At 35.9% G+C, this 19,599-nt stretch overlaps 1 protein-coding gene across 4 annotated transcripts in view; it reads right to left on the bottom strand.

The window, feature by feature from the left end:
- Znf280d (zinc finger protein 280D) overlaps positions 1-19,599 on the bottom strand; it is an 85,211-nt gene that overhangs the window by 40,395 nt on the left and 25,217 nt on the right. For all 4 annotated transcript variants that reach the window (XM_060384795.1, XM_060384794.1, XM_060384796.1 and 1 more), the window contains 7 exons: positions 19,235-19,352; positions 14,963-15,130; positions 14,453-14,562; positions 7,748-7,971; positions 3,420-3,577; positions 2,738-2,838; positions 1,638-1,784 (listed from right to left, as the gene is read on the bottom strand). In XM_060384795.1, the coding sequence (XP_060240778.1) occupies positions 1,638-1,784; positions 2,738-2,838; positions 3,420-3,577; positions 7,748-7,971; positions 14,453-14,562; positions 14,963-15,130; positions 19,235-19,352 (1,026 nt within the window). The remainder of the gene's footprint in view (positions 1-1,637; positions 1,785-2,737; positions 2,839-3,419; positions 3,578-7,747; positions 7,972-14,452; positions 14,563-14,962; positions 15,131-19,234; positions 19,353-19,599) is intronic.

A 19,599-nucleotide genomic window follows, 5' to 3' on the forward strand; every position in this document is an offset into this window, starting at 1 on the left:
CTATTTACTGCTGACTATCCTACAGGTACTCCGAACAAAGAAATCAACACCTGTGACAAGTTAAGACAACTTTAGTTGTGAAGACTTAATAAATTACATAGCTTGCATATAGGATCCATATATCCTCATTCCTATAACTGTGTCTTACTCAAGAACTAGGAGAAGTATGTGAGCAAATAAGATTAAAAGCCTCATAATGAAATAACAGATTTCTTTATATCTACTTTCCGTTTTTAAAATTAAAACTGAAAGATGAAACGGTATGAATAGTGTCTTCTGAACTCTGTTTGTGAAGATTCAATAACAGTTATTCCTCAAATAAAGGGTCTGTTGGCCAAGTAAACTGAAAAGTAACAATACTATACTTTTAAATTTTGAGAAATCCTATTTTAAGAGACAAAATTCTTTAATTTTATAAACCCGGCAGTTGTCAAATTTACCAGTAACAAAATTTGAGTAAAAAAATGTATGAAAAACCAATGGAACAATGTTTAAGCAGATTCTAGAATAGAAGATCTTGCTAGGATGAGTAGAATCACAGCAATAACACAGTTGACCCAAAATTTATTAGAAAATTCTACTTTTATGTTCTCTAACAATTAAACACACAAGTTAACCACACGCACATCTTTAATACCAGTACTTGTGGGGCAAAAGGAGGTGGGTCTCTGTGAGTTCAAAGCCAGTCTGATCTACAGAGCAAGATCCAAGACAGCCAGAGCTACACAGGGAAACCCTGTCTCAAAAAACCAAAAACCAAACAAACTAAAATAAAGAACCCAGAAGTTGATTTCATGAACTGAAATTAACTGAACATGACAGGCACTTAACAATGGAAAATACCTGGCGTGCAGACATGATAAAGCGCAAATAGACTAGCAAACCCGACAACATAGTCAGATCCAGTACAGACATGAGTTCTTTGTTGCAACAAAAGGATGGCTGCTAAAGACAGCTTTTAGTGTTGCAGCCATGCTTTTAGCTCGAAGGATAATTTAATTGCTTCAGGAAAAGAACCAGTAAGTATCACATCAAAAATGCAAGGAAGGATTCAACAACGAATGATGAACACCAGAAATCATATCTAAGCCAGCAAAAGCCATTCAGGAAACAAGCTATATTCTGACAGAGTTCAAATTTTAACTGAACACTTGTTTTCTTTGTCATTTAACTATAAAACCTTACTCTAGGTTAATAATGACAACATGACTTATCATAATACCAGGGGTTTGGACAAGGGGAAAAACTCAAGACAGAGAAAAACAAGATTAAGAATTCTCTATCTTGATTCTTTCTCAGTTCAAACTCATTTTTCACCTCTTCCTGAGAGAATACTTCAAAGTCATTCCCATATCAACTGAAACCCTGAAGTGGCCAATCTTTCCCATACTCCATTTGCCTTCTGTTTTATCTCAACCTTAGTCTTCCTATTTCTTGGCATCTTTAAGACTTGTCACCATGTATAAACCAACTTTCACTGGAAAAGAAGTAAGGAAAGAAGTGGAGGAAGTTTCACACATGGTTCAGCACAAACTTTAAATCATTTGTGTATGTGGAACAACTTTACTCCCTTTGAAGAACAAACAACATTGAGTGATAATCAGATAACATGAAAAGGTAGGAATTATTAACCTCACCTGATGCTTCATGTAATGATGCATATAGGGTGTGGCAATTTTAATAACTTTGAGGCAGAATGGACATAGCAAATTCTTAGTGTTTTCATGCGATGTTCTAAAATGAGATTCTACATCAGAAAATAATGATGATCTGTAACTGCACACCTAGAAACAAAAAGGTTATGTTTAAATGGAAAGTCTATAACTGATTTGCAAGTACAAAGTAACAATGGTGGCTCATTTGTTAGATTATGTACTATCAATCCATCTCTGATGTATATGTATGTAAGGGGCTCACTAATGCAGACACCAAAAAGGCAGACAAAAGTGATCCTTCAGAGCTAAAGACTGCTCCTCAAAATGTAAAAGGTACTTTCATTTTTATCAGATCACTTCTCTATCAGCCCACCCTTGAGTTTTAAAGCTCTGGAACTTTCTGTCCTATAAAATACTTCATTTCTACATAAAACAACACTCCCTGTCAGATTATAAATCCTGCCTCCAAACTATAACAGTGGCATATCATCTTTCTCTTGCTTTCTCATCCCTTCAGATTCTGAAGAAATACTTACTTGTCCCAAAGTCCTTGACAGAGTATTATACAACTAAGCATTTGTATGTTGGTCACACGGCTGCACTGTTCTTCTAAGGTAAAGTAAATTCACATCTATATTTCAGTCAGGGTTCTTCCCTTTCAAGTGCTAGGGAGCAAACAACAGCCTTTGGGCCAAATCTAGTTCACAGTCTTCCCCTCATAGGAATTATGCCAAGACACTTTACACTAGTAAATTAAGTAGAAGGGACTTTAATTTTAGCTACCATTTTTACCTAAATGGCAAAAAACACATCAATGTGGTTCACTACACATGAAAATTATATGAAATTCAAAATTTGAAGTCCATAAAGTTTTATTAGAACACAGACGCATCCATTCATTCTCTTACTATAATTGCTGACTTGCCGTAATGGGAGAGTTGACTGGCTGTGACAGAGCTAAATGTTCACCATTTGATCCCATAACTTAAAAAAGAAAATTACTAACAACTTATCTAACACCTACAAATCTTAACACCCAAATAACAAACAAACAGTTAATAACACTGTAAAACACGATGTACCTGGCAGATGTATGGCATTTCACCAGGTTTATGATTATCCTTCATATGTTGTAAAAGAATCTGCTCAGTTTCAAACGATAGCTCACAGATTTTACAAATGGCTATAAACAGGAGGAAGAAAAGTATTACAACACTTTAAATACATAAATATAAAGACTCACCTGTTAAACCACGGTCAGATAGAAGGGGAGGAGGTCCTCCCCCATCAATGGACTTGGAAAAGGGCAGGGAGAAGATGGGGGAGGGAGGGTGGGGTGGGGAGGGAATGAGGGAGTGGGATACAGTTGGGATACAGAGTTAATAAACTATAACTAATATTAAAAAATAAAATTTAATTAAAAAATAGAAAGGCTCATTTTGTATAGCAGTATCAACAGTGTGTCCGTGGAAGTGGCAGTGGTGGAGGTAGAGCATACCATACTCAGTGTAATTTCTCCTTTAAGCACCACCATGAAGGTATGTCTGTTATCCTATTGCCTCACCAAAGAAACTGCTTAAATTCATGTAGCTATAAAAAGACACACATCTGGGATTTGAACTGAAGCTGCTGGAGCAAGTTAGTGTTTTGCCCCCAAATTCAGACTATTTCTTGTTCTTATTTCTTTTAACACTTTTTTCAAGATTTGCTGAGCTTCACTCGTCAAGCCTAGGAACATTCGACACTGATGGAGCTGTCACTCACTGGAAAACTCATGCGGGGTGTGCGTGCTCTCAATGTGGCACTGCAGCTGGAAGGGAGTGGGGAACTGGCGGTAGCAGTGCTGGCAAGTGGTGTGCTTTTCCCAGCTCTCACTGCTCTGCTTCTCAAGTTCCAAATGATGTTTCATGTGGTTCATAAACCTGTAAAAGATTGTCAACAGGTGCAAAGATTCAAATTAAAATACTCAAAGGAAATCTCACCAATACCTGAACCACTGTTATTTAAAAAAAAAAAAAGTGAGTATTACTCAAAATCCAGAGAATTCAATTTCTCTAGGAAAGTGCATGTTCTAAATAGTGACCTGAAGTTTTCTACATAGACACCTGTTTTTTCATTTTGTTTTCAAATGTTACTAGTTTCAGATGGCTGGATTTAGATAAAATAACTGACTTCTATGCCATGGGAAGTACTATTTATATTATAAATTATAATACTTAAGAAATAGAAACCTATCAGCAAAAGCAACTAGTCATGGGAAAAATCCTTTAATAATCTGAAGATATACAATAAATTCTAGCTACTAGTATTTTTTATTTGTATCTTTGTTTTTAAATGCATATAATAGCAGTTTTAATGCCTGTAAATACAAGAACTTTTCATTTACTTAGTGATACTGTCTACTCTTAGCATAAACTGTTCATTTTAACGTAACACTGTGTCCTTTCTAAGGCAATCTCCATTTTTCAGTTTTATACTTTGCTATTTCGGCATCCCTACAAGGCTTCTTATAAGCACAACTGTGACCCTTAGTGCAGAGTGTGACATAAATGAGAATACCTATTTAAAAGAGCTCACTGAAGCTTTTGGCCGAATTAGAAAGTAGTATTAATCAAATGATTTTTAGACTGGGTCAACTATTAATAAAATTATTCAGTTTGAGGCTTCAAAGGAAATAACTATATGATAATGTTATCAATCCAGAGAAGAGCCATCATGAAGGCTGTGACATGTATCTCTTTCTCCTAGCTCTAAAGAACAGTATCTCCTCAAAGTGAGTTGTAATATACTTGGAAATACCCTTTCTTCCTTTTGGTTTTAATACTAGCTCTATAAACACCTACATATTTACATATAGGCAAAATAGCATGAGCCAGTAAATTTTCAGCTCACACCTTGAAGCACTGAAGTATATTTATGTAAAGTAGTAAATTAACCAGCTAGTTGATTTCTCTCAATGTTTACATAATGCCTAACTGGAATGCATAGTTCTCAAGCCAGTATATGGTATCAGGGGAAAAAAACGTAAACTTCTTTCAATGACCTGTTTTTAGTGACCCCAATAGGGGAGAAAATAGGAATAAAAAACTTGTATGACAAGTCAGAACAGAAATCTTGATATATTTTGTACCATTATATAAATTATAAACAACTACAAGGCCAGGCACAGTGGCACACACCAATCCTAGCACCTAACAACCAAAGAAAGGCAGATCTTTCTCTGAGTTTTGGGACTGCCAGGGCTACATAGTGAGAATTTATCTCAAAAGCAAAAAAACCAAACAAAAATTTGCCTTCTCAGATTTTACTGACAAAAATTAGGGCAAAATAATATAATTCCTTTGGTCATGAGTGTTTACCCCATTAAGGATACACTTTACAAGTAAGTTTTCAATGTTCAGTTTCTGTATGTTACTAAATAGGCTTAAATTTTCTAAATATTCTAATAATATAAACAAATGGAACTAATGTCCGGAAATAACTCCTAGAAAAAGTTACTTTTCATGTTGAATATTAAATGGGATAATCTTAAAAGTAAAAGACAAAAACACTTTTGCTAAAATAAATTGCTGCATGAATCACAGTTAACAAGAAATGAAGACACTGAAAGCCACTCACACTCGTTACATACTATGTCCTGACTGAATGCTGTAATGTTAAGAATATGGAACTAGGTGGTAGAGGTCTACTTCTAGACTGCCTTAGCATTACATCCAAAGCACAACCTCCCTGTTAAACTACGGGGACCATTAGTTCTTGAAGGAGGTGAAGTGGTGTATGAGCTTTGGAATGCAAAAACAACCCATGAGCATCCCTGTAACAGCAAGCCACACAAGAGAGAAAAGTGAATGAACTCTGGGCTCAATGGATAACTATTGGTGTATAAAATGCAAACCACAAGATTTTAGTAAATTGAAAGATATGCATAAGTATGTATGTTTGTGCATACCTTCTTTTAATTCATTTTTTGAGTTTTTATATGTGTTTTAATTATTTCCTCCCTCTCTGCCCAAACTTGTCGCACATCCACTTCTGAAGTACAACTAAAAGAAGTACACTCATGTCTGTAACTATTTTAAAATGTGTATTAAAATATCAGTTTTTAATCAATAGCTTAATTAATTTTTAAAAATCAGATTGTTTAAAAAATAAAAACAATGAAACCAGTACAGTAAAGAGTTATGGTTAAACTGGGCGCCATGGTGCACACCTAGAATCCCAGCCCTTAGAGAGGCAGAGGCAGGCGGATCGCTGTGATTTCAAGGCTAGCCTCATCTGCAAAGCGAGTCCAGCACAGCCAAAGCCACACAGAGAAACCCTGTCTTCAAAACAAAACAACAAAAAAAAAGAGGTAAAGAGTAGAAGAAAGGTTGTAAGGGTCCAATGTAAAACTTTAAAATTTCTGATGAATATTTGTAAGCTTTTAATGAAAAAGGGTAGAAATCGAATAATATATAAAATTTAGACTATATAATAAATGAAAACCATCAGTCAGTATGTCTTCTTGTTCTTACAGGTGGTATTATTATAACATGACACTCAAAAATTATAAAGTATAAATTTCTAAAATTTAAAACATTTGTATATTTAAAAAAATTCCAAATTCCATTGAGAATGAAATATCTATTTTTTATTTAAATTTTAAAATTAAAAGACATGTCTCCTGGAATTAATATATCTCTAGAAAACATCACATGTCCCATAAGATATATATATTATAAAGATGATAAATACGAAGTAGAAGATTTGAGCATTAAATAGTATTAATAAGGAGGATGTCAACCTGGAAAACTCTGGAGAAGTACTTCTTGTATTGTGAAGGAATAATATTCAGAGACCTAAACAATTAAAAATATACAAATTCTATCTCACTATTAAAAGATAAATTTATTTTTTTCCAAATTAAAATAATTTCTGTCCTTTCTTAAGCCATATGAAAGACAAAGCAGCAGATTTATGGAGGAATTTGAAAATACAACAAAGGAGAAAATACTGAAGTTGCTTATCTAGAATATCAAGAGAGTAATGATAAGACATAGTGGCATACAACAAGGACATTTGCTCAACCATGTTCGTAGCAGCTTTACTAGTAATAGCCAGAATCTGGAAACAACCCAGATGTCCCTCAACTAAGGAATGCATACAAAAATTGTGGTACATTTACACAATGGAATACTACTCAGCAATTAAAAACAAGGTAATTATGAAATCTGCAGGCAAATGTGGGAACTAGAAAAGATCATCCTGAGTGAGAAAGCAGAAGCAGAAAGACACACATGGTATGTACTCACATATAAGTGGATAGTAGACATATAATATAGGATAATCATACTAAAATCTGTACACCTAAAGAAGCTAAGCAAGGAGGACCCTGGGTAAGATGATCAATCCTTACTCAGAAAAGCAAACGGGATAGATATCAGAAGGGGGTGGAAACAAGGAACAAGACAGGAGCCTACCACAGAGGGCCTCCGAAAGACTACCCAGCAGGGTATTGAAGCAGATGCTGAGACTTATTGCCAAACTTTGGGCAAAGTGCAGGGAATCTTATGAAAGAAAGGAGAGACAGAAAGACCTGGAGGGGACTGGAGCTCCACAAGGAGAGCAACAGAACCAAAAAAATCTGGGCACAGGGGCCTTTTCTGAGACTGATACTCCAACCAAGGACCATGAATGGAGATAACCTGGAACCCCTGCATTGATGTAGCCCATGGCAGCTCAGTCTCCAAATGGGGAACAGGGACTGTCTCTGACATGAACTCAGTGGCTGGCTCTTTGATCACCTCCCCCTGAGGCAGGGGCCAGCCTTACCAGGCCACAGAGGAAGACAATGCTGACAATCCTGATGAGACCTGATAGGCTAGGGTCAGATGGAAGTGGGGGAGGACCTCCCCTATCAGTGGACTGGAGAAGGGGCATGGGAGGAGATGAGGGAGGGAGGGTGGGATTGGGAGAGGATGAGGAAGGGGGCTATAGCTGGGATACAAAGTGAATAAATTGTAATAAATAAAAAAAAATTTTTTCAAAAAGACACAGTGGCTATATCTTTAGTATTTCAACTTTCATTGAAATAAAAATTCATATTTACATACCTAATATTATTTTTGAGAACTTTCAAGCAACTGAAGCATTTAAAGGTTGTGTGAGTCTTCTGTTCTTCCTGGACATCTCCTTCATGTTTTCCATAATAAAAGTCATTAACTAACATTATCAATTTTCCTTTCTCTGAATCAAGAGTTTTAGCTTCATTTGCTGTATTTGAAATTTCTGTTTTAGTCAGTCCCAAAAATTTACTTATCATGTCTGGACAACAATACTAGAAGGAAAAAAAAAGATACCTTATTTATTACAAAATAACAACAACAACAACAAAAACAATATGTTTTCAACAAAGGCCAAACCACGTAAAACTATGCTTGATAAAATATCTGGAAGAATAGTGAAAGTCTATGGTGAATATTCTCAAAAGTTTAGAAAAGTAAACATCTTTTCCAAGTAGATGATTTATTTGTTTAGTACATGTGCTATGTGTGGGTGTGTGAGTGCCACAGTGCACTTATGGAGGTCAGAGGACAACCTGCAGACGTTGATTCTCTCCTTCCACCATGTGGGTTCCAGGGATTGAACTCAAGTCGTCAACCTTGGCGGCAAGCACCTTTAACAGCTGAGCCATCTCACCAGCCCATAAACATTATCTTAACAAAACAAAAATTTAAAAAGAGATGTAAAAAGCCTTAAGACTAGGACTTGGCTATTTAAACTTTTCCCATTCAATTTGCCTGCTTAGATACATGTTTAACAGTCATTTGTTTCTTAACCAAAACCATTCATTTCATAACTATGTCAACAGTACAGGAGGAAAGTGAGTGTCACATGCTACGACGTATCAGGTTAGGAAAGCTTCCTAAGTTGGTTAAAAGCAGACTTCTACACAGCTCAACTGCCACTCCCTAGAGTCACAACACTAGAAAACATTTGAGATACAAAGATAAATGCATCCGGTACATCTTGGAATCCAGAGTGCTAAAATATTTGAAGAAATTTACTTCTCAGTAACAAAATCAAGTTGTCACAGACACTGGTTGTAATATGAAATTTTCCATATAAGCTTTTTAAATTCATTCATTCATTTATTTATTTTATGTCAATTGGTGTTTTGCCTGGATGTATTTCTGTGGGTGTCAGATTTTGGAGTTACAGACAGTTGTGAGGTGCCATGTGGGTGCTGGGTCCTCTGAAAGAGCAGTCAATGTTCTTAACTAATGAACCATCTCTCCAGCCACCACCATTTAAGCTTTTAAAAATCAAGATATAAGTAATTTATTTATGTTTATTATTTTGTCTCTTATTTCCCCTGGAGCTGAGGACTGAACCCAGGGTGCTACTGCTAAGCTAAATCCCAGCCCCTGTACATAATGTTCAGTTGTAGAATTTTTTAATGAGTTTTTCTTTGAGGGCAAACCTAGAAAAACCAGTATCAGAAAATCTTTCAAGATCTAATTAAAATGGCAATTTCTGGGACTGCTTCAGACCACCTAAACTGCAATGTCTACAGGAGGAAGCCCACAAAGTTGTTCATTTGTTTGTTTTAACAAGAAACACAGAGAATTCTTTTGTAACATAAATGCTAAGTGTGCTAATCAACATATAAAATGGAACACAATTATTCCATGCTATGATTTACAACATCCACCTCCTCTCTGTCACACGTGTCTTTAGATCATTCATGAAACATTCATATAATGTGAGGAGCTGGCTTGTAATAGAAGATAGATCTGCATCATTTTCTGCAAGCTAACATTTCCACTTCATTTAATTGTCAACTTTCATCTTTTACACTTTCTGTGTCCACACAGGCAATATGCATGTTCATGTAAATGCAGGTGTATATATATGGGTGTGAGCACATGTATATACAGATGGACATGCACTTATAGATGGAGGCCAGGTGACAACCTTGGTGTCATTCCTCAAGCACTGGCAACCTATCTTGGAACTAAAAGCACGTAACACCAAAAACTACAACGCTGAACCACCACAGGGACGTTTTTAAATGTGGGTTCTGGAAATTCAAGTACTTCTGTAAGAAACTGATTGCCAGGATTATATTCCAAGCCCACTTTCCAATTTCTAAACCCATAAAAGTAAAAAAAAAAAAAAGAAACATTCAAAATATATCTAAGAAGTAGGAAAAATATTGAATAAAACTGACTCATGAGAGGAAATAACATATTAATAAGTTGAAATTGCATCCATAAGCCAAATTAAAGTAAGCGTATTAGCTGGGCACGGTGGCTCACACCTTTAACCCCAACACTCAGGATGCAGAGGCAGGTGGGCCCTGATTTTAAGGACAGCCTGGTCTACACAGTGATTTCCAGGTCAGCCATTCTCACATAGTGAAACCTTGTCTTAGAGGAAAAAGAGAAAACAAAAACAAAAGAATAAGTATCCTATTAAATATTAGATGATCTTCTTTCCTTGGATAAAATGGAACCACAACAACAAAAAATTAAAATGAGAGGTAAGAAAAGGCATTGTTATTTATGTTTTTGTATTTTCTTTCCTTCCTTTCCTTCCCCTTCCCCTTCCCTTTCCTTCCCTCTTCCCCTCCCTTCCCTTCCCTTCCCTTTCCTTTCCTTTCCTTTCTCCTATCCTTTCTGCCTGCAATTTGCTAAGTGGTCCAGTCTGGCCTTGAACTCACAGAGATTTGCCTGCTTCTGCCTCTGAGTATTGGGATTAAAAACCCAGTCTTATGTCTAGTTTTTTTTCTGAGGTACATGCAACATATATGAACTCAAAATTAGAAAGAAAAATCAAGCTTTTTCTAAGACTTTGAATTTTAAGGAAAAGCAGCATTGTATAGAGTAAACTCCCTACCCTGTAGAAAATCACTCAAGTGCTGTGGCTCCAGTCAGTGATAGAGCACTTGCCCAGCAAGCAAAAGGCCCCGGATTCCATTAAGAAAGACAGGTGTTGGGAGGGAGACTGGAAGAGTGAAATTATTTGTGAAATGAAATTAAAATACTGAGTGTGTATCAATGGCATTATTTTGACAAAGCACTACCCTTCTTTAAAATTCTAAGGGAGAAGAGAATCACAGGAAAAATTGGAATTTATAAAATTCTTTAATGCAGACTCTTCTAATTAGTAATGGGATGATGTAACACCGTAAATGTTAGACCTGACTTTCAGGAAAAGCCACTCCATGTTACACTTCTTATGTGATTCTTTTCTGAACCTATAAAATGACCTATGTAAGAGTGTGATGGAAAGTTTAAGTTCTCAAGGAATGACTACTTTACAATTTATAAAAGTTAATGATTACACTTACGAGCTCATAAATTATAACCTACATAACAGATGACAGACTACTTGCTATATATATATTCCCCCACAAAAAAGGCAGGATCAGAGTTTTAAAATTAGCACAAAATCCTTGTTCATAATACCTCTTTAGTAAAGAAAAGAACAGGAAAGAACAGATAAAAAACAAATGACAGTGAAAGGAGACAGTGAAAGGAGATTGATTTTGAGCAAAATCAAAGTATCCTAAGACATTCAAAAGGCAAGAAGAACTACTTGAGAAATGAGGATTAAGTTTAGATTTAGGTTTTATATAAAGATAGTAAGGTGTGGAGGGCAAACTACATGGGATCCAAAATCAACTTTAGAACTTTGTTTGGTCATAAAACCATTTTGGCTCTAAGCCCTGTTCTGTACTCTGTCACTTACTCCTCATTTTTGTGAGCTAGCCATTCTGTAAATACTCAATACCTTCAGTGCTACAGTCTGTAGTTTGATAAGCTGTCAGACACCATCTCTATGTCATTCTTGTCAAGCTAGAAAGTTCAAAGTTTCCGTAATTTAAATTTCTATTAAAAGATGTATTTGTATTTTGTGTGTGTGCTGCCTCCATTTATGTCTGTGCACCGTGTCGGGAAACCCTGCTGCTCCGGTCGCAGTCTACCACCACTGGGCTCGGTGAGGAAAGAATGACACCCTTTGTCAGCAGGGCTCCTTCTTCTCTAATGATCTGGAGAGTCTTAAACCCCACACCCTCTACCCGAGGAATGTCATGCAGTCCTCAGAAAATATTACAGGTCCAACTCCCTTCCACCCCTTCTCCCCCACGGAACCTATCTTAACAAGCACCCGCAACTCCTGAAATAGTTCCCTATGCTAATGAGGCGCCTCAGTACCCCAATGACATTCACCCACCCTGGAAATTCCCCTCCCAAAGTTCTATATAACTCTGCTTAACCCGAATTAAACTGATCTGTCTCCTTGCAGCTGATCTCAGAGAGTCACTTCCATTTGTGTTCACAAGACACGGAACCCCCTCTCCCCCGCCCCCCAGTTCATTGCTTCTGCTCCCTTATTCCTGCCACTGGTCCTCAGGAAGGAAGGAGAACAGTAGAACCACATGTGTGTAGTTCCCCTAGAGTTCAGATTAGAGTGTCAGGCTCTCCCCGACATGTAGGTGGTAGGAACCAAATCCAGGTCTTCTACTAGAGATGCAAGTGTTTTAACCACTTACCTATCTATTGAGCCACTTTTTTTGGGTGGTAGAGGCTAAGTGTTTTAACCACTTACCTATCTCTTGAGCCACTTTTTTTGGGTGGTAGAGGCTAGAATTGGCATTTTTATAAAGCTTAACATGATGTTTTGACTCATGTTTACATTGGGTAATAGTCAAATAACAGCAATCATTACATTCATTACCTTGACTTTGATCATTTATTAGTACATTCGAAAAGCCTTTCCTCCTTTTGATACACAATGCTTCTTTTGGCCTACATTCATCCTACAGTGTTGTGTCCTTGAGTGTAAGAACCTACCTCCTACCTAACTCTAACACAGTACTTCCTTATCAGCCTCTCCATCCCCTTCTTCCTTAACCTTATCAGCCTCAAATAAGCTACTTCACCTTTGGAAATAACATTTTTTAGCTCATGCTGTGTTTGTCGTTTTGTGACTGAATGACTGTCCCATGATTTTAAACTTCCCCTTTCCAGATATGATGACTGTGTATATATCCATTATGAACTAAAGAATATATACAAGAACAAAATACATACATTATGAGTTATGTCATTTTTAAAAAATGCAATTTTAATATTAAATGATTACTTTTATTAATAATTTTTAATAAAATAATCATAAATAATTTTAGGATAAAGGTCACTAATTTCTCGAAGCATACAAATGTCCTAATTAGTTTTTTGTAAACTTGACACAAACTAGAGTCATCTAAAGAAAACTTCAATTGAGAAATGTCTCAATCACATTGGAGTGCAGGTGAATTTGTGACACATTTTTGATTAATGACTGATGTGGGACAGTGCCAACCCTGTGCAAGCAGTCCTGTGTGGTATAAGAAATGGAGGGGACAGGACCTCCACAAGGAGAGCAACAAAACCAAAAAATCTGGGCACAAGGGTCTTTTCTGAGACTGATACTCCAACCAACCATGGAGATAACCTAAAACCCCTGCACAGATGTAGCCCATAGTAGCTCAGTGTCCAAGAGGGTTCCCTAGTAAGGGGAACAGGGGCTGTCTCTGACATGAACTCAGTGGCCTGCTGTTCGATCACCTCCCACTGAGGGTGTAGCAGCCTTACCAGGCCACAGAGGAAGACAATGCAGCCAGTCCTGATGAGAGCTGATAGGCTAGGATCAGAAGGAAGGGGAGGAGGACCTCCCCTATCAGTGGACTGGGGGAGAGACATGGGAGGAGAAGAGAGAGGGAGGGCAGGATTGGGAGAGGATGAGTGTGGGGTCTACAGCTGGGATACAAAGTGAATAAACTGTAATAAATAAAAATATAAACAAAAAAAAGACTCATGCTACCACCACCTATTATTTAATAAACAGAATGTAGCCAGGCAGTGGTGGAATATGCCTTTACTAATCCCAGCACTTGGGAGGCAGAGGCAGGTGGATCTCTGTGAGTTGAGGGAGGCCAGCCTGGTCTACAAAGTGAGTTCTAGGACAGCCAAGGCTACAAGAAGGAACTCTATCTTGAAAAGCCAAAATAAATAAATAAATAAAATTGTCAGTTTCTGAAACAGCAAGAACTCTTCCTACATTACCTCATTGCTACTGAATTCTTTTCTTTCATTCCTTTCCTTTTGTACTCTACACTGCCATTTTTCTTACCTTCCCCTGCTTTCCTGCCATTGATAGTAGGAACAAGGAGACAGCAAAGCACAATAAAAGCTAATATTTGAAGAGTGTTATCTAAATTTCGTATTTCATAAATTCTTTGAAATTTTCTTAAAATGTAAGCCAAAAACTTGCTACCCCAATAAAAACTTTATATTAATTTGTAGTAATCACATAAACTATACTGACTTTATCAAATTATTTCATGTGAAAAAGATGAGCATTTGAAGTTAATATCATCTAATACTGGCAATTAATATTTATAAGTTACTTTCATTATCTAATGTGGAATGTACATATTAGCATGTATATAAACTATAAAATTTTTAAGTTATAAAAAGACTAAGTTTATATAAAAATATTTTATAAATATGAGTGATTTAATCAATAAATTATTGTGTTTAAAAACAGAATACAATAAATATACATTGTAAATATATGAACTAATGAATTTCACTATCACAGAGTCCTTTTGAATATAAATTTTTTACCTAAGCTTTATGGATATATACAATATGAAAATATTTCATTCTTAATGTATTAGGACAAACCGTCATTTACTATAAACCAGTGACTAATATTTTGGGGGATTTTCAGACTTTTAAGATTACATTTTGAAAAAGATTTACCGTCATGTGATTTTTCAGAGGATCCAAAAGATTGAAGTGAATATTACACTTGGGACATGCTCTTGGAAAAGTTGTTCCATTTTTAGATTGATTTGATGAGCAATTTGCACCTAAAATAAATTCAGATCAATTATGAAACAAAGTGAATCACTTTCCAGGGTGTTTTGTTTTTACAAATTAGTCTTAATTATTACTGAGTGCACACACATGTATGGAGTGTCACATCTGTGTTGGTGCCCATGTGTGCCTGAGAATGTACAATACCAGGAGCTGGACTTGGCTGGTGGTTGTACCCCACTCCATGTGGGTACTGGGAATCAAACCCAGATTCTCTGCAAAAGTTTTAAGTGGCCTTAACCAATAAACCATCTCTCTAGGCCCCAAATTCACCATTTTTTTTTTACTTAAGTAAACATTATTAGTTTATTAATTTGTAAGAATTTGCAAACCTTATCTTTACAGTAAATTTTTTCACATGACAGAAAAAAAATTACTTCTTTCTTTTTTTACCTTGTGATGGCACCACCTGGAGAGACATCATTGGAGACTTTTCTGAAGAAACTACAGAAGAGGCATCTGTTCCAGAAATGTTTTCACTGGGTTTAGGCTTTTTTGGGTTAACACTGCTTATGTCAGAACTAGAAGGACGTTTTGATGAAAATGAACTTTCATTCAGACCTAAAATGATTTAAACAGTAAGGAAAAGATTTTATAATTTTATAAAATCCTACTCATAACTAGTTAATTTTAAATATGTGGGAGCTAAAATATAAGATATAATTGAGCTATGCTATACAAATGATAAAAATGAAATGGCTTTGGTAGGCATGGTGGCACAAAACTTTAATGCCAGTATTTGGGAGGCAGAGACAGGCTCTGTGAACTTAAGGCCAGCCTAATCTACCTAACTAGTTCCACACCAGCCAGGCAGAGTTCCACAGTACTACCCTGTCTCAAAAAAAGCAAACAAATTAAATGTCACAAATTTAAAGACTGGAAGGAAATAGCATAAACTTATTTAGGACTGCATTTGTTCAATCAATTTGTAAAATTACCTTTCTATGCAAGAACATTCTTATGAAAAAAATAATGGGTCAGAGAAAAGATATTCTGACATTCCTAAAAGCCAGTTATCTTCAGATTCTTAAAGACATTCAAGTTTGCACAACAAATACACACACATGCACAAGCATTCATTCCAAGCATTTATAAACCCTTAAAATTTTTCATTTTTTTCCCCCTTCAAGACAGAGTTTCTCTGTGTAGCCCTGGAAATCCTTCGAACTCACTCCATATAGACCAGGCTGGCTGTGAACTCAGAGATCTGCCTGCCTCTGCCTCCCTAGTGCTGGGATTAAAGGTGTGCACCACCTCACTTAGCTAAAATGTCTTACCTACCTAAAATGCCAATATTAGTCTTTTTTTCCCACCTAATGAAGTAATTTCTTCACGGATTGTGATACTGCACATTTATTTCAATGTACCAAGCAGAAAATTCTATGACTGAATAATATTTTCTACACTCAAATGAAAGGACAGATAAGAGACGGAGTTATATCCCATTTTAGAGAATATATTAAAAATTTTTCCATGAATTTTTGTTTACACAGAGGTATTTTGGGGAGGGGGGGTTCAGTTCTGTTTTTTGTTTTCCAAACAGGGCTTCTCCATGTAGCCTTGGTTGGAACTCACTTTGTAAAGCAGCCTGACCTTGAATTCACAGAGATCTGCCTACTTCTGCCTCCTGAGTGCTGGGATTAAAGGCTTATGCCACCAGCCCAGCCTGAGATTTCATTCTTAAAAACAATTTTCCAGCTGGAGAAATGGCTCAGTAGTTAAGAGTACTGTTTGCTCTTCCAGAGATCCTGAGTTCAATTCCCAGCACCTACATGGTGGTTCACAACCATCTATAATGAGATCTGGTGCCCTCTTCTGGCATGTAGAACATTGCATACATAATAAATAAAGATAGATAAATGTTTTTTTTAAAAAAATAATTTTCCATTTGAAAAATCACCATGAAGCTAAAGGATTAAACCTTATCATATCAATCACCATAGAGCTAAAGGATTAAACCTTAGCGTATCAGGAAGAAAAATAGAGACAGTTGACTATATGGAAAAGTCTTTTTTAAAAATATCAATGTATTTTGAAAAAAGGATTCCCAAACTACACATTAAATAGTCCCATCTGCACACTAAATGTAGAAACATTGTTAGAGATATTCCAAGCATTTAAGTAAAATAACCTAAGTTCAAATCCAGACTGTCATCTCTATGTATTCTTATTTAATTTCTTTGAGCTTCAGTTTCTGCTTTTGTAAAGTAAGCTAGGATATCTCATTTTACAGTTACTTTAAGGTCAAGCAATGTATTCAAAGCACCTTAAAATATTTAGTACATAGAAAAAAATAATAAGTAACAATTTTCATTACTTACAAAACATCTTGTAGCTTAATTTGCTTTAAAGGGCAAAAATTATTCCAATAGATTTCCCTATCATTATTTTTTGCCAAAAAATAAGATTATACTAATTCACTATTTCATCTTTTAAGACAAAGTAATAATATTTCCTCTTCAAAACACTTGATCAGAGACAGACACTGATGGTACATGAAAAAGATCTCTGGTAGCAAAATGGTATCAAAAGATGTTTATGTTACTTGGAAAACAAAAGAGTGACAACATTTTGAATTAAGCAGCCAATTAAATAGACTTCTTTGATGTAGGAATTTAACAAGAGAAATCTCAACATTAAATAAAAACTACTCATTCCAGTCTTTTGTACATTTATTTATTTATCTGTGTGCATATGAGTAGAGGCATGTACAAGCCATGGTATCTGAGTGAAACTCAAGAGAACAACTTGGGAATCTGTTCTCTCCTGATGTAGGCTCCAGGAATAAAGCTCGGATTGTCAGACTGCGAAGCAAATGCTGTAACTGAATGAGCCATCTCAGCCAGCCCTGCATGTGCTTTAAGTTCTGTCCCTTTATCTGTTTTGTTAGGCTAGGCTATTCTCTAGCCCTAGTCTCGTTCATTTTGCAGGCTCTGCCAGTACAAGTCCTGATTTCAAGGTCAAATTCAAAACCCCTTAATCTCCACAGACAGGAGTCTGTCAATCATGTTACTAAATGAACAGTACTGAGTAACACTGATACTTGTTTTTTCACACTTCACTTATCTAATTTGGGCATCAAAAAAAGCTCTGTGTGAACTAGAGCAAGAGTCAAAATTATATTCTCAGGCCTTGCTCCAGGTGTGAAGAACTGAATGAATTACATAGCGCCATCTCTTAATAATATAAAAAAAATCCAAAGTATGAAGAGGTCAGTTGATCTGATAAAGCTAAACATTCTCAAGACCAGAGGCTCAAACCTACAGCTTCCTAGTTATCCTGCTTACTGAAGTCACTCACTACAGCAGAGGCTGGAAGACTGGGAGGAAGAATAGGAGTCTTTATGGTTCTTTCTTCCCAGGTTTTAAGACTGCAGATTTCCTATGAGTAAAGTCTATGAGCTTCCTAATGCCAGATTTAATACAAATATTTTTCTCCATTTCTTTTCACTTGTACCTATTTTATTAACAAGATATTGGTAAACATTTTAGTAAACTATGTACCTAAGTGACATTCAGAGATGTGTTTATCAAATAAGGTATTTTCATAATAAGCCCTATTATGAAAAAAAAGCAAGAGAGTCTGGAAGATTCCTCATTAATCTATTTAGTAAACAGTGTAAACATTCCAAAGTATCTGGTACATCTTGAATACTTGAATACATACAAATTGCCAGTGTTCAAGAATTAACTTGCCTTGATTACAAGGAATTTTCACTAAGACAAAAATCCTCCACAGTAAGCTAATATATTTTAAATTAATGAAGAATACTTATGTGAACTAAAAGAACTTTAAGTCTTCAATACGTAAATTTCATTACCCCTCTAAAGATCATTTTTTACTATGTCTAAGTCACTAATATTTGTTTGTCTGTTTCTGAGCCACAGTCCCACTATAAAACACAAGATGGCCTAGAAATCAGTACATACTCCGGGCTAACCTCAAACTGACAATAATCCTCCTGTCACAGCCTCTCAAATGCTGAGATAGGTGTACATCACCACATTCAAGAACTACTTCTTTAAGTTACCTTTTATTTATGAGAGGAAGGCAGGGAAAGGGAGGGTTTGGTAGGTATCATGCCGCAACACACAGGTGGAGGTCAGAGGACAGCTTGATAGGAGTGGTTTCTCTTGTTCCACTATGTGGGTCTCAAAGATGGAACTTGGATCATTATACTTGAAAGCAAGTGCCTGAGCCTGATGTCACTGGTATAACAACTATTTCTTTATTGTGACCACTTTATAGCACCATAAACTCATACTTAACAATATACTGAAACCACTTATTGAACTAGAAAAACACTAACCTAGCTAAGAATTCAACTATAACACATACTTTTTTTTATTCTAGTGGCCACAAAACTAATTTTTCTTAACAAAGTCTATAGTATCTGAAGCCTTCTCTAATTCACTGATGGTTATAAAGCATTTTAAAAGTTGGATCCATAGGGTGAAAAAAAAGAGTACAATGTGGTTTACCAAAGATTTTACATAAAACATTCTCAAAAAAGACACGTCAAAAACCATTTACAGCAGTCCACGTTACAATATATAAATACTTTCACACAAAGATATGGATTTCAAAACAGAAAGTAATTCCATATGATTATCCATCAAGTTTCTTTTAACTATTTTAAGGAAAAAAAAAAGTAATGAAACCAACCTGTAATCGAAAGTGTTGGCCCCCCTTGGCAATGTGATAATCCTGTATCCTGGGTCAGGTCAAACAGTAACTCTGAAGAGTTATTAGATAGAACTCGTGGTGAGTTTGTTACATAACCCTGTTACATTTGAAGGAAGAATATTACATTGATTGAACAGTTATTACTATTATTTTACATACATGTATAAGAACGATTTAACAGTACACCTATACCATAAAGGCAAAAACCTTTGATGATTCAAATGACAAGTTTAAAACACGAAAGTAAGAGTTGAACAAAATTATCATCTATCAAAATTGCAAATATGCTACTAGAGCTTGTTTGCTCCTGTCTACCCAGATGAAATTGATCAACTAATTTGAAC

The sequence above is a fragment of the Meriones unguiculatus genome, chromosome 6, assembly GCF_030254825.1.
Source record: "Meriones unguiculatus strain TT.TT164.6M chromosome 6, Bangor_MerUng_6.1, whole genome shotgun sequence".
NCBI classification, from domain to species: domain Eukaryota; kingdom Metazoa; phylum Chordata; class Mammalia; order Rodentia; family Muridae; genus Meriones; species Meriones unguiculatus.